The sequence below is a fragment of the Apodemus sylvaticus genome, chromosome 18, assembly GCF_947179515.1.
Source record: "Apodemus sylvaticus chromosome 18, mApoSyl1.1, whole genome shotgun sequence".
Classification (NCBI taxonomy): domain Eukaryota; kingdom Metazoa; phylum Chordata; class Mammalia; order Rodentia; family Muridae; genus Apodemus; species Apodemus sylvaticus.
The window spans coordinates 69,399,471-69,411,979 of record NC_067489.1 but is presented as its reverse complement, the minus strand read 5'-3'; the positions used below and the strand labels follow the sequence as shown (position 1 = coordinate 69,411,979).

Genomic DNA, 12,509 nt, shown 5'->3' with positions numbered 1-12,509 from the left:
AGAAACCCTGTCTGGGGGGTGTGGTGGGGGGGAAGAATGCCCAGTGGTCTTGCAGAGGACTCCAGTTCAGTTCTATTGGGTGGCTTACAACCACCTGGAACTCCAGGTCCAGTGGATCTGACGCCTTTATCTGTCCTCCATAGGCACTGCATACTCATGACACATCACACACACACACACACACACACACACACACACACACACACACGCAAATAAAATATAAGCTTCAACCTCACACCCTCCCCCTTTTTTTTCTTCCTTTTTTTTTTTTTTTTTTTTTTTTTTTGGTTTATCGAGACAGGGTTTCTCAGTGTAGCGCTGGTTGTCCTAGAACTCACTCTGTAGACCAGGCTGGCCTCGAACTCAGAAATCTACCTGCCTCTGCCTCCCAAGGGCTGGGATTAAAGGCGTGCGCCACCACTGCCCAGCTTTTCTGCATGTAGAAAGCTGCATGTCCCGGATCACTTCTGATCTCAGGTGTCAGACGTGTGTCACTTTGACACAGGATCTTCCTACGCAGCCCTGGCTGTCCTGGAACTCATTCTGTAGATTAGACTGGCAGGCTGCCCTGGCCTGCCGTGTTGGGTACTGAGAAGAAAGGGGTGTCTAGCAGTCTGCCTGCCTTTAAAAGCATTCTCCCCCATGCAGAGGAAGGAGTGCACCAAACTGGCTTTTCTGGGGTTTTAGGTTGCCTTTAACCTCTGAGTGGGATTGAGAGATGGCTCAGGGGTTGAAAGTGCTGAAGGCTCTTGCAGAGGAGCTGGCTCAGTTCCCAGTACCCACAGGGGGTCACCACCATCTGTAACTCCAGGTCCAGGGAGCCTGGCACTTTCCTCTGGCTTCCCTGGGCACCAAGGATGCACAGACAGACATGCAGACATTAAATACAAGCAAACCAAAGCCATCGATTGTCGCTGGGTAAAGGCCCTTGCTGATCTGAATTGTTCAGTGTGAAGGCTATGCATGGTTGGAGGGAAGAATTGACATCTGACCATTCACTGTGCAGCAAGGATGCTTGTACACACAGAAGTGTAATAATTAAATAAAATAAATAAAATGGAAAAAAACAACCCCAGGTCTGAGCACAGACGGCTACCACTCAGGAGCGGAGCATCCCAGCAGTCATACTGAGAGGCCCCCGATGCTGGTGACCCCAGCTCCAGGGCACAGGACACCTCTTCAGCTTCTGCCAGTGCCTGTGCATACTGCTCACCACCCACATACAATGGAAACAGACAATGCGGCTCCTCTCCCCGCCCCGATGAGGGCCCAGCCCTCAGTGTACTAGGTGTAGGCTCCCTCGGCCACTGACCCGTGCTTCCTGACGAAAAAGAAGAGAGCCTCATGCTTTGTATTAAAATATTTTATATTAATCATTCAAACTTCATTTTTATACAACGAATGCATACATCATGTGTGCAGTGTGTCTTGTGGATTCGAGGAAGGGTTGGGGGTGGAGCTTCTGTGCAGCTAGGAGATTGGAGGCCTTTCCGGCCAGCCACTGAAGGAGTGGAAGAGCCTAACTGATCGCTGTCACACTTCGGAGACTGGCAGCTTCCAGGACTTTGACCTATAGCTGCCTTTCTGGCCGACCGACGGAGGGAGCAGTGTCTCGGCAAGGCCCTGCAGCCTGAGGCCCTGTGGCCAGCTGTCCTTGGCTGTGGCATGGCATGACTGGAAGGGGGCATGCTCTGAGCACGGGTGTGCACACACAGACAGCTGCGGCTTCCCCTGCGTCACCTAGGCCGGCATATCAGCCTTGCTGAGGGCAATGGCCAGCTCCAGGTCCTCCTGTTCTTGTCGCTGCAGCCGCGCCAGCCGCTCCTGCTCCGCTTTCTCGCTCTCTCGCTTGGCCCAGGCCAGCTGCTGCTCCTCATTGCCAAACTACAAAGGAAGATTGATCGGACAGTGAGAGGGGGCCCTAGGCAGACACAACCAGAGCCCATGCTGGGGCCGACTTCACCCCACGTAAGGAGGACTGGGGTGCATCCAACCTGAGCTGCACACTGGAGGGCCAGGTGCCCATCCTTACAGAGAGGCTGCTGGGCCTGGTGCAGGAAGGTTCTCGCAAGCAGGTCCAATAATTCTAGGTGCATGCTATAACCTTTTGTCTCTGTCTCCTTTGGAAATAGTGTCTCTTTATGTAGCCTAGGTTTGCATAGAACAATCACCAATCCCTCTGCCTCAGCCACCCCTCCTGACTATCAACACTCCTGCACTCCCTTAGGGCTGCATCCACATCCTACCAGAGCATCACTCTGCTCCATGCCCTCGAGAGAGGCCTCGGGTCCCAAGGGAGCCCACTACTTGTCCAGGGACATCAACAGTTCTCTTAACCACTGTCTCTTCCAGGGAATATCTGTGACATGACGGTCCAGTCCTCCGGACAGACCCCAGCAGTAAGTGACACTGACAACCTACAGCCTCCTCTGGGAAGCAGACCATCGCAGGGCAGTATGGAAGAACGAGGGTGGGTGCCTCTTCAGCCAGAGCCTTTGGCCCTCAGACACCAGTAACTGACAGTGTCCCCTTGTCTTTCCCACAGGTGGTCACAAATCACCCTGCCCGAGACAAGCCCTTATCAGTGCTTAGCAGCAATGCAACCCAAACACTGGGGTGCTTCAGAGCTGGAGGCTGAGAGAGGAAATCCCATACAGACCTGCCACATGTACTCTGCAAGGCAAGCACTTGGGCTGAGAGGAATTTCCAAAAAGAGCATTTCTCGGTGGTTTACCATCCCTAGTTGGAGGTGTTTGGAGTGGGCCACCTCTGGTTTTCCTGGGTCCCATAAGGGGCAGGAGCTGAACCTGTGTGTCTTAGGTGCCCCAAGAAAGCAGCTCGGTCGGGTGCTGCCTCCCTTCTGTACCACCCCAGGGCCCAGAGCAGCTAAGAGGAGTCCACCTTTCTCAGACACCATCTTCATTGGGAATTTGTGTCAGGAAATAAAAAATGTATTTCTGAACCCTCTTGGAAATTTGGAAATGCCCCTCCATAGAGCATACAGACAACAGGCTGTGCCCCCAGTCCCCAGCTTATTCACGGACGGACTGGCAAAGCCCGGCCCAGCCAGTCTGATGTCTGCCTGGCACTCAAGGAAGCTATGCAGACAACAGTAAGCTATTCTGCTTAAAAAACAAACAAACATACAAACAAAACCAAACACCTGACTGCTTTTAAGGAGGATCACACTCATGGCCTGAGGCTGTCTGTTCTGCAGGGCAGGGCCCGGGATTCCCTAGAGCTCTGACAGGCACCACCATGCCCTGCTAAGCAGGTTCCCCTGGATGTAAAGAAAATTCTTTTTTGTTGCTTTTAAGAAAAATTCTCTCTGTACAGCTCGGGCTTCCCACCAACTCAGAGATCCATGTGCAGCTGGCTCCCACATGCTGGGGTAAAGCGCTGGCCCCTTGTCTTTTGTTTGAGACAGGGTCTCTTGCAGCCCAGGCTGGACGTGAACCAGCTGAGGATGACCTTTAACTCCTGATCTGACAGGCCTGCACCACCAAGCCTGCTTTACACAGTGATGGGGAGAGAGTCCTGAGCTTTGGGTGCACTAAGTGTGCATTACTGAGCGACAGTCATAGACCAGAAGCTTCTGTGCATGGTAAGGAGCTACTGAGGGCAGTCACCCATTACTAGAAAGCCCTGGGGTGCCACAGCAGGTGCCAAGGATAGCAGTGGCCGCCCTGCTTGGGTGAAATCAGTTTCTGGAAGCCCAAGGTAAGCAGGCTGCTTTCTGTGCTCAGTGACAGCTTTTTCTGAGTTTACACAGTCTCAAAGTCTCAAGGATCTATAAAGTAGGCTCAGAGAGGCCGTCCCAAGTCCTGGGAGGGCAATGTATTTATGGCTCAGCAAGGGGAGATTCGAAAGCCTACCAGGGTTCTGTTCCCAAGAAGACCATGTGTGTTGGTGGGAACACAGGGCCCCTCGCAGTGGTGAAGGTCAACTTCATAAAACAAAAGGCCACAGGTCAGGCCAGGCAGGGTTTGGTTTCCCATCTGGAGATGAGAGTGTTTAAGTCAGAATTTAAACTAGGTATGGTGCAGTGCCTGACATCACAGCACTTAGAAGTTATGAGTTTGAGATCAGGCTGAGTGAGTCCCTTTCTCAAAACCCAAACAACAAACAGATAAACTTGAAAAATAAAACTAAAGCCTGTAACTACTCTCGGGCAAGAGTCGTTAGCCCAGTCACAGCTTGGGAGCCGGTGTTCATGACACAACGGCCTGTGTGGGCACAGGAAGTAAACGGGCTTTTCAGAAAAGCCAGTCATTTCTCTACCCTGTGGTTCAGCTCCACCACCGCTCTTCCCGGCCTGAACGGAGCACTAGAGTCACGTGCCAGCAGCTGTGCTGTTTGTTTGGTTTTTTTTTAAAACGGATTATTTTATTTTTGTAGCCCAGGCTGAAATGGAAGTCCTGATCCTGCTGCTGGGACAGAAGGCTGTGTGGCACTGGAGATGGGCCCAGGCAGGGCATGCTAGGCACACACTGCATTCACTGTACCAGCTCTGGCCTTGGTGGTTAGTAGTTTCCACTAGAAAATAATCCTGGTGATACTCAAACAACTCAAAGTGCTTTTGTCTCTGGTTTTTACTAATAATGTCACTTTTCTGAAGGTACACTAAAGGCAGTCTCAACAGAACTGAATGGGCTGCAGGAACTAACAGTTACAAGTTCCCAGGGGTCAACATATTATTATTACTATTAATATTTTTAGACAGCATCTCCTCCTGTATCTCAGGCTGGTTTCAAAGTTGAGATCCTCCTGCCTCAACCTCTCAGTACTGGGATGAGAGGTGACTGCCACTGGGTCCAGCTCTGCCTTCAATTCAAATTAAGCCACAGGACAATTGGCTGGGGAGGACCAGGGTATTTACTGTGCAATACAGGTGGGTTTGTTTTGTTTTGTACTGGAATGGAAGCCAGGGTTGCCTGCAGGCTCCTGCCTGCCCAGCATCTCTGAGCCACACACTTCAGGCCCCCAGGGCTGCGCGAGCCCTGCCTTACAGCCATGCACATAGGCTGGGGGGTGAGGAGCAGTAAGCAGCTCAAGGCCATTCTAGGCTAGAGACTAAGAGGTCCAGGCTTATTTCAAAGAAACCAACTTAAACAAGTAAACAGAGCAGCTACCCAGTCTCTCTGACAGCCAGGCGAGGAGCTCCCTAAGCCCAAAGGAAAGCTTCGGAGAAAATGGCCTCATCCTGACGGGTGGGAAGGACTTCAGGAAGACAGCACCAACAACAGGCTGCCTGAGGCGGTGGGGGCTGAGGATCTGCTGAAGGGCTGGCAGGCTCTACACAGAGAGCAAGCAGTGCTAGTGAGAGCCCAGGATGCTGCCAGGGCCCGGAGCCTGTGCGAGCCGTCTCTCTGAACCCTTGGAAAAGAGAAGAAGCTCCCGGGTGGGCATCTAGGTGGAAATGCTTCTCAGTGTGGTTAACAAGCAGAAGTCAGACAAAAGCGCAGTGAGCAGCGGCCACACCTCCCTCGCCCGGACACCCTGCCTGGACCCCTTTGTCCCCACTTGCATGATGCACTTGGGCAGGACCACTGACCCTGGAGGCAGCAGACCCTTGAGGAAGTGCCTGCCTGCTCTGCCTCCAGACACAATGAACCAATGTGGTGGCACACACCTTAGTACCTACTAAAGGCAGAGGCCGGTGGACTCCGAGTTTCAGGCCAGCCTGTGTTACACAGCTAGGCCTTGTCTCAAAGACCCAATGAACAGAACATCTTCTGAGGGACACAGATCGCAAGCCACTGACTGTGTGTGTGCTGCTCTCCCTGCAGAATCTTATCTTCCTGCAGTCCATTAAAAGGAGGCTCCCGTCTTTATCAACAGTCTATTTGCCTTACAGAAGTAGTTGGTGACTGTCGGAGGCACAAGCAGCAGGGCGCAGTGGTGTCCATAGCTGCAGAGGGATCCCCACCCCTGAGAAGCAGCAAGGGGGCAGCAAGGGGGCCAAGGGGGGACTCAACTTACAGAGGTGAAGTCGGCAAAGCCAGAGGAAGAGGCCTTAGGAGGTTTAGCTGAAGAAGAAGGGGCAAATGGATCTTTGCCACTAAATGGGTCCCCAAACCCCTTTTTATTTTGGAACAGATCGCCGCTGTCAGCCCCGAGTGGCTGGAACGGATCAGGGGACTCAGGGAAGTCTGAAGAACCCAGCTGGCTTACAGGTGTACTCTGACCTGGAAAGTTTAGGGGGGGAAACACAAAACAAAAACAGAAAAGAAAAAAAAGAAAGAAACACAAGTTACTTACTAGGACTGAGAGGACTGCAGAATGGGGACCTGGCTGTCTCTCTAGGGAGAGCAGGGCATTCAGAGAAGGGTGGCCCTGGGGGTTTTCTGACTTTGGGTGGGGGGGGTCTGGAATCCAGGACCCCGCCCACTCTGTACTTATTATATAATGGAGTCACATTCTGTAGTAACCTGGAGCAAAGCTGTAGGAAGGTCATGAATAGTACAAGATTTTTTTTTTAAAGCAGTTTTTAAGACAGGGTCTTATGTAGGCCAGGTTGGCCTTGAACTCATCTTCCTGCTTCAGGCTACCAAGCTCAGAGCTGACAGGTGTGTACCACCTGGCCCAAGCTCACTTTAGGTCACATAAATGCACTGACAGGTGTGTGCCACCACACCTGGCCCAAGCTCACTTCAGGTCACATAAATGTACACAGACCTACCAGCAGTTAATACTGGACCTGTCTTTAGTAGTTATGGACACATTATTTTTGCAGTGTTTGGTTCTCAGTACCAACATCCTGGCTCTGAAGCGCTCATTCAGAGAATGCTTACAGACTGAGACTGGCAGACTGTTCCCACCTGAGCTGCCCAGCCCATCACAGCTGAGCAGAGAAACACACTGAAAACTGCTAATGACAGCAAGAGTGGGTAGGGAGGACTCCCTGGTGACAAGGCCACCAACTCACTAGAGCACAGGGCATGACTGCAGGTGACAGGTGACAAGCACCAGGCACATACCACAGAAGGATGAAGGCCCAGCCTGGCTCTCCCGCCTCCTGGTGCTGTGTCTGAGCACCCAGGGTCCTAGTCAGCATAGTTCCTGGTGTCAACTCAATTCCCCACAGTAGCTCTCATGGTTTCAAAGTCATCATTTAGAAAGAAACTAGAGTGGTTGAGCCTGGACACCTGGCTGTGGGGATAATACAAAGACCGAGCCATCCAGGCACTAGCATGCAAGGAGAGCAGCAGCCTGTGAGGCTGTTCTGACTGTTTGTAAGATGGCACTCATCCCCCAGTGATGGGTAAATGCAAGAAAAGCCCTGCTCTGCTTCCCCAAACCAATAAACCCCGCACCCCAATTTCTGAACTTCCAGATGTCTTGGGCTTCAAGCTCAGTTTGAACCTGCCACCTGATCTGGGGCTCATGGAGGAACAGTTCTGAGGGCTGGCTGGTCTCAGTTTCCCCACACACTTGTGTGTGGTGCAGGAATGAAGAGACAGGGGTGCTGCCGCCTGTGGTGCTGCTGAGCAGTTCTCTGCTGTTAGCATATGCTTGACAGAGCCCTGGCTGCAGCTCTTCTGGAAGCGGCTGTGGAGTACAATAGTCAGATCTAGGCTGTGTCTCAGCATAACTTAGGCCAGAGGCACAGTACCAGGAGAAATAAGTCTCATATCACAGTAACCTGGTGCCACTGCATGCACTGTCCCTTCAGAAGGCTGCTGCTTCCTTTAAAAAAAGGGGGGGGGGCAGGATCTCACCATGCAGAGCAGGCTGGCCTGAAATTCACTACCTGACTGCTGGGGTTAAAGGACTGCACCACCACCAGTCTCCTTAGGTTTCTGCACAAGTCATGGTTACAGACCTGGAGACACTGTTACAAGGGTGGGGACACCCCTGGCTCCTTAGAGCAGCCATGACCCCTGTGACTTCTCCTAAGTATCTCTGCTGCTCTCTCTGTCCTGCTGCCAACCTACAGCTCCTGCAAGCCAGAGCTAACCAAGCCTAGTCCACCAGAGATGAGGTAACAGAGGCTGGGGAGGCTCACAGCCAGATACAGTCTGGAAGAGACCGGGCCCTGCTGAGCCCCTTCAGTCCCCAGACTGCTATGAATGTAACTGTAAGCTGATCCTACGTGCCTCAGCTCAGGGAAGCCAGGCAGAGAGACTGTGACATGGGCAAGGCACTTGTCCTTGTGTGAGTGCCCTCTTCTGTCTCTACAACTTCCTTCCCCAGCAAACTCCTGCCAGAGACCTGACTTCTCCCTCTGCTCAGATCTCCCTACTAGCCTGGCACTCACGGCTTCCCCTGACCTCTGCCAGGTCTCCCTCCCATTCACACAGTCCATCCACAGCCAGTGCTAACTCACTGCCTGGCTTACCTACTTGTCACTGCCTGCAGCTCTTGTGGCTAAAGTCTGGTAAGCCTTCTCATTTTCTTCTCAGGGATGAAAACTCTGTCCAAGAGTCTGGGCTTTCTCTCCATCAGGAGGTTGGAGGGAAGGTTTTGACTGAATGTGGCCCTCTACAGCACAAAATCTGAGTTCCCCAAGTATCAGAACATTGGAAAAGCCCGGGACCATAACAACTCCCCTCCTAGACTTCTGCAGTAAGCCCCACACCTGGGCATTCTCTCCGATCAGATGCCATCTTGTGCTACCATGGTTTCTGAAGCCTCTCCCTACCACATACAAACACGCTAACACATGCCCGTGCAGACCATGAGGAGTGGAGGAACCACCCCATACATCCCCATGGACCAAGTCCATGGGTGAAAGAGCTGACCCTGGGCTATGCAGAACTATTGGAAACAGAATTCTTTTGTTTTTGCAAAAAGGGTCTCATGTAGCTTTATTTTTGTTTGTTTGGTTTTGGGTTTTTTTTGTTGTTGTTGTTTTTGTTTTTGTTTTTCGAGACAGGGTTTCTCTGTATAGCCCTGGCTGTCCTGGAGCTCACTCTGTAGACCAGGCTGGTCTCAAACTCAGAAATCCGCCTGCCTCTGCCTCCCAAGTACTGGGACCAAAGGTGTGCGCCACCACTGCCTGGCTTCATGTAGCCTTAAGCATGCTATGTAGACTGTATGCTAGTACTTGGGAGGCTGAGGAAGGACTGAGTTTGAAGCTAGACTGTATTACATAGCCTCCTTGTCTCTCTCATCTTTTTGATGGGGAACACTTTCTCCCCTGGCTTGGGGGGGATTAAAAAAATAAAGCAAAACAAAGAAACAAAAAGTTTTGCTGGGAGGGGCGGCTGGGAAGGCCGCTGGCTGCAGCCGTGTGAAGCTGAGGCTTCTGAGAACACTGAGGGGATCAGAGATGAAGAGTCTTTTATACCAAGACTCAGTGCAGCCGAAACTGTTACTTAGAAGTTGTGATTGCACTCACGAGACCCTCCAGCAGCAACTGCTGCCTCTGGTTTCCACAGGAGGAGGATGGTTCTCGTGCGGGTGCTGTTTCTTCGTGCTGTCTGTCGACAGGCACTTTAGGTCCCGGTCACTTACAGGTTGACATGGTCCTGGATCGGGCCTGGGCCTGAGCAATGATGGGAGCCCAGCCGTGGCTTCTGACTGGGCACCTCAAGTTATTTTTGGTGGCTGTATTGTTTAAGGCTGAATCTAGTTCCTGCTTTTATGTAACCACTTCTGCTAACTCTGTAATTGCTTTCCCTATTTTCTAAGGTGGAGTTGATTCTGAGTGTGACAAAGTCACTCTGTCCGCCCCAGCCCCAGTTGCAGGAGGCAAGGTCACAGTGCTTTTGGTTCTTCGGATATGAGCATGGAGAAATGGCTACGGAGAAGGCATCAGAATAAACTAAAAACTGTTGAGGAGGGAACCTGGAGTCTAAGGATATTATGGGCGACATACTGAAGGTGTGTCTCAAAGACAAAACAAGGGACTGTTGAATGGCTCAGTAGACACCCAAGGTCAATCCCTAAGATTTACACAGTGGAAGAACCGACTCACTCCTGCCATTTTTCCTGGGACCCCACCGGTGTGCCACTGACTCATGGGGACACAGAAGCAAATAAATACAGTACACCAGCCCAAAGGCAAGACGTAAATTCAAAGCTCCTAAGTATAATGATTAATAATGTAATAATAACATTAAACACATTTTTTTGGCCAGGCATAGGTTGTCTCTGAGTTTGAGGCCAGTCAGGCTCTGAGAAAGCCAGTGAGACCCTTCTCAAAATAACAAACAACAAAAAAGTTACACGAAAACTTGGTAGGCTGGTGCCCATAACGGGCAAGGCGCCCCTGGCCATGCCCCCAGCACACTAGCTGAGGCACTGGAGGCCTTGTGTGGAAACCACAGCAGTTTCAACAGCCGCCCGAGCGGTGTACCGAAACCACACACAGCACTGACTTCGGCAAAAACAACACGAACTCCATGGTTTACCACAGCGTACTCTGCTAAAAAAAATTACTCAGTGGCCGGCCCCACCCTGGTAGGAATTTCTTTAATTTCTCTCTCTCTCTGTTTTCCGAGGCTGTTTGTCTCTTCAGCAGCAAAGACAGCACACCCAGAGACTAGAGAGGAGGAAGGTGCCTGTCTTGTTCCCAGCTTGCTTTCCAGGGATGCCCGGAGCAGTTCCGAGAGCCAGGCTGGGAACTGTGTAGGACTTACTTGCCAACAGCCAGCTCTGAGAGGGCAGACCCTCCATCAAGGGCTGATGCAGGAAGACAGTCGGAGATCTGGGATGCAGGCTCCGTAGAAATCTTACTACAGAGAACGTCAAATGTCGGACTGGGCTCACATGTTAGAGCTCAGCATGCCTGGAGAACAGCGAGCCCTGGGCTCCAGCCACACACGGAAGGAATGTGCCCCGCTATAACCTTAGCACTCCAAAGGCTGAGGCACGAGGACTGATTTCCAGGCAAGCTAGCCTGGGGTACAGGGTGAGAGAGTTTGCTGTGGAAATGCAAATAAAACAAAATACATCCAAGAGAGAGCATGCGCTTGCCCTTGTCAGACTCCGAGTTCTGTTGACACAATTCACTGATGTACTTTAAAAAATGCAGCTCTGCAGATGGGAGATAAATACAGGAAAACACCCCTGAAAGACACCAGAAAACAGACTACAGCTCTGTGCTCAGGGCAGCTGCCCCACCCTAGCCGCTGTCCTCTGCAAGCCAAGACTCTCTCACACTTGCTGTGCACCCTGACACGGGCACCACACAACTGTCAGGTGTCCCAGAGGACACACACCTTCAGTGACTTTACCCTCAACAGCACCACATGCTCACACAGCAGGCTTCTGGGGGTTCTCCTGCTGGGACGTGGCTAAGGGACACACAGGGCAGGGACATCAAGAGCTCACTCGGAATCTCAGCCCATTCTGCCTTGGCTGACCAGCATTGAAAAGAGAGAAAAATCAGATTGCCTGACTCAAATTTTCAACTGTCTCAGGAAGGAATCCTTTCCACCCACACCACTATGCTCCTAATGACTCGCTCTGACAGCCTTGTGGGCTTGCAGGCAGGATTCCTGAAGACCAGGCAGATTGGAACACAGCAGAGCAGCGCAGCCCAGGTGATAAAAATCTGAGGTCCCAGACCACATCATGGTGCTGACATTTCCCATCAAAAATATTTACCAATTTTTGAGAAGACCAGCTGGGCACATTGGAGGGGACAGGATGAGGTCTGGGTCTGAACTAAGAAGAAAAACTGAACAAATATTTGTTATCTCTACCTATGTTGGGCTATTTTTGCCCGCTGTCAAGTTGGCAGGGGTCATGGGAAACTCTGGGATGACAGGCCAGGTGGACAATGGTGTCACTCCTCCATGGCAAGGGAAGCCAGTGGCCACTTGCTCTGGGTCCACAAAGGACACATGGATTTGAAGTGAGGAAGACAATTTCCTTTTAGTTTTCACACAAGGCTGCTATGATCTCTGGTGAGGAACTGTGAAGGGCGGGCGACATTAGCCTGCAGAAGCAACAAGGCAAGGGCAAGGCTGACATGAACTGACACAAACCACCTGCCCTGTGTTCACTCTGCGGCCCCAGGTGCTGGGACCACAGACATGAGCTACCATGCCTTCCACCTGTCAGTCTTCACTGCACAACAGACTGACAGATCCCCCATTTGTTCTCCAGAGCACCTTTGCCACGATCCTTCTGTGCGAGTGGGCGCGCAGGGAGATGCTATCTACACAGAAGCCAGGCGGTGGAGGGAGTCCTAGGTGCTTGCCATGCACAGCACGGGGGCTGCCGGGGCCTCCCACTTTTGTCCTCTCTACAGGGTACAAACATAACCAGAAGTAACCTCTACAGCAGGCAGGTAGATGCCCTGGCACGTTTTATAAAGTCACCGCAGACTGTGATGTCTGCAGTGGGAATGTGTGTCCTGTGGTAGAAAGGGTCACAGGCCTGGAGAGGACTGTGGAGACTTGGGGGAGGGGTTCCCTACTTGGTTCTCTTTAAGGTCCGATCTCTACTGACCACAAGCCGTGAGCAACTAGACTGAGCTCATGACATGTACACACTAATACTTTATATACCTAGAGCCCTAGCCTGACTCCTTTAGGTGATCAAAGGGTTGGACC

The 12,509-nt window shown here is 51.8% G+C and overlaps 1 protein-coding gene across 11 annotated transcripts in view; it reads right to left on the bottom strand.

The window, feature by feature from the left end:
* Positions 1–1,348: 1,348 nt before the first annotated feature.
* The window catches only part of Eps15l1 (epidermal growth factor receptor pathway substrate 15 like 1), an 83,592-nt gene continuing 72,431 nt past the window's right edge, over positions 1,349–12,509 (bottom strand). For 5 of the 11 annotated variants that reach the window (XM_052162749.1, XM_052162750.1, XM_052162753.1 and 2 more), the window contains one exon: positions 1,349–1,884. In XM_052162749.1, coding sequence (XP_052018709.1) covers positions 1,741–1,884 — 144 coding nt within the window. In that variant the 3' untranslated portion in view covers positions 1,349–1,740. Of the gene's footprint in view, positions 1,885–5,982; positions 6,189–12,509 lie in introns of those variants that run through there. The other 6 variants (XM_052162748.1, XM_052162751.1, XM_052162752.1 and 3 more) reach the window with 4 other exon arrangements.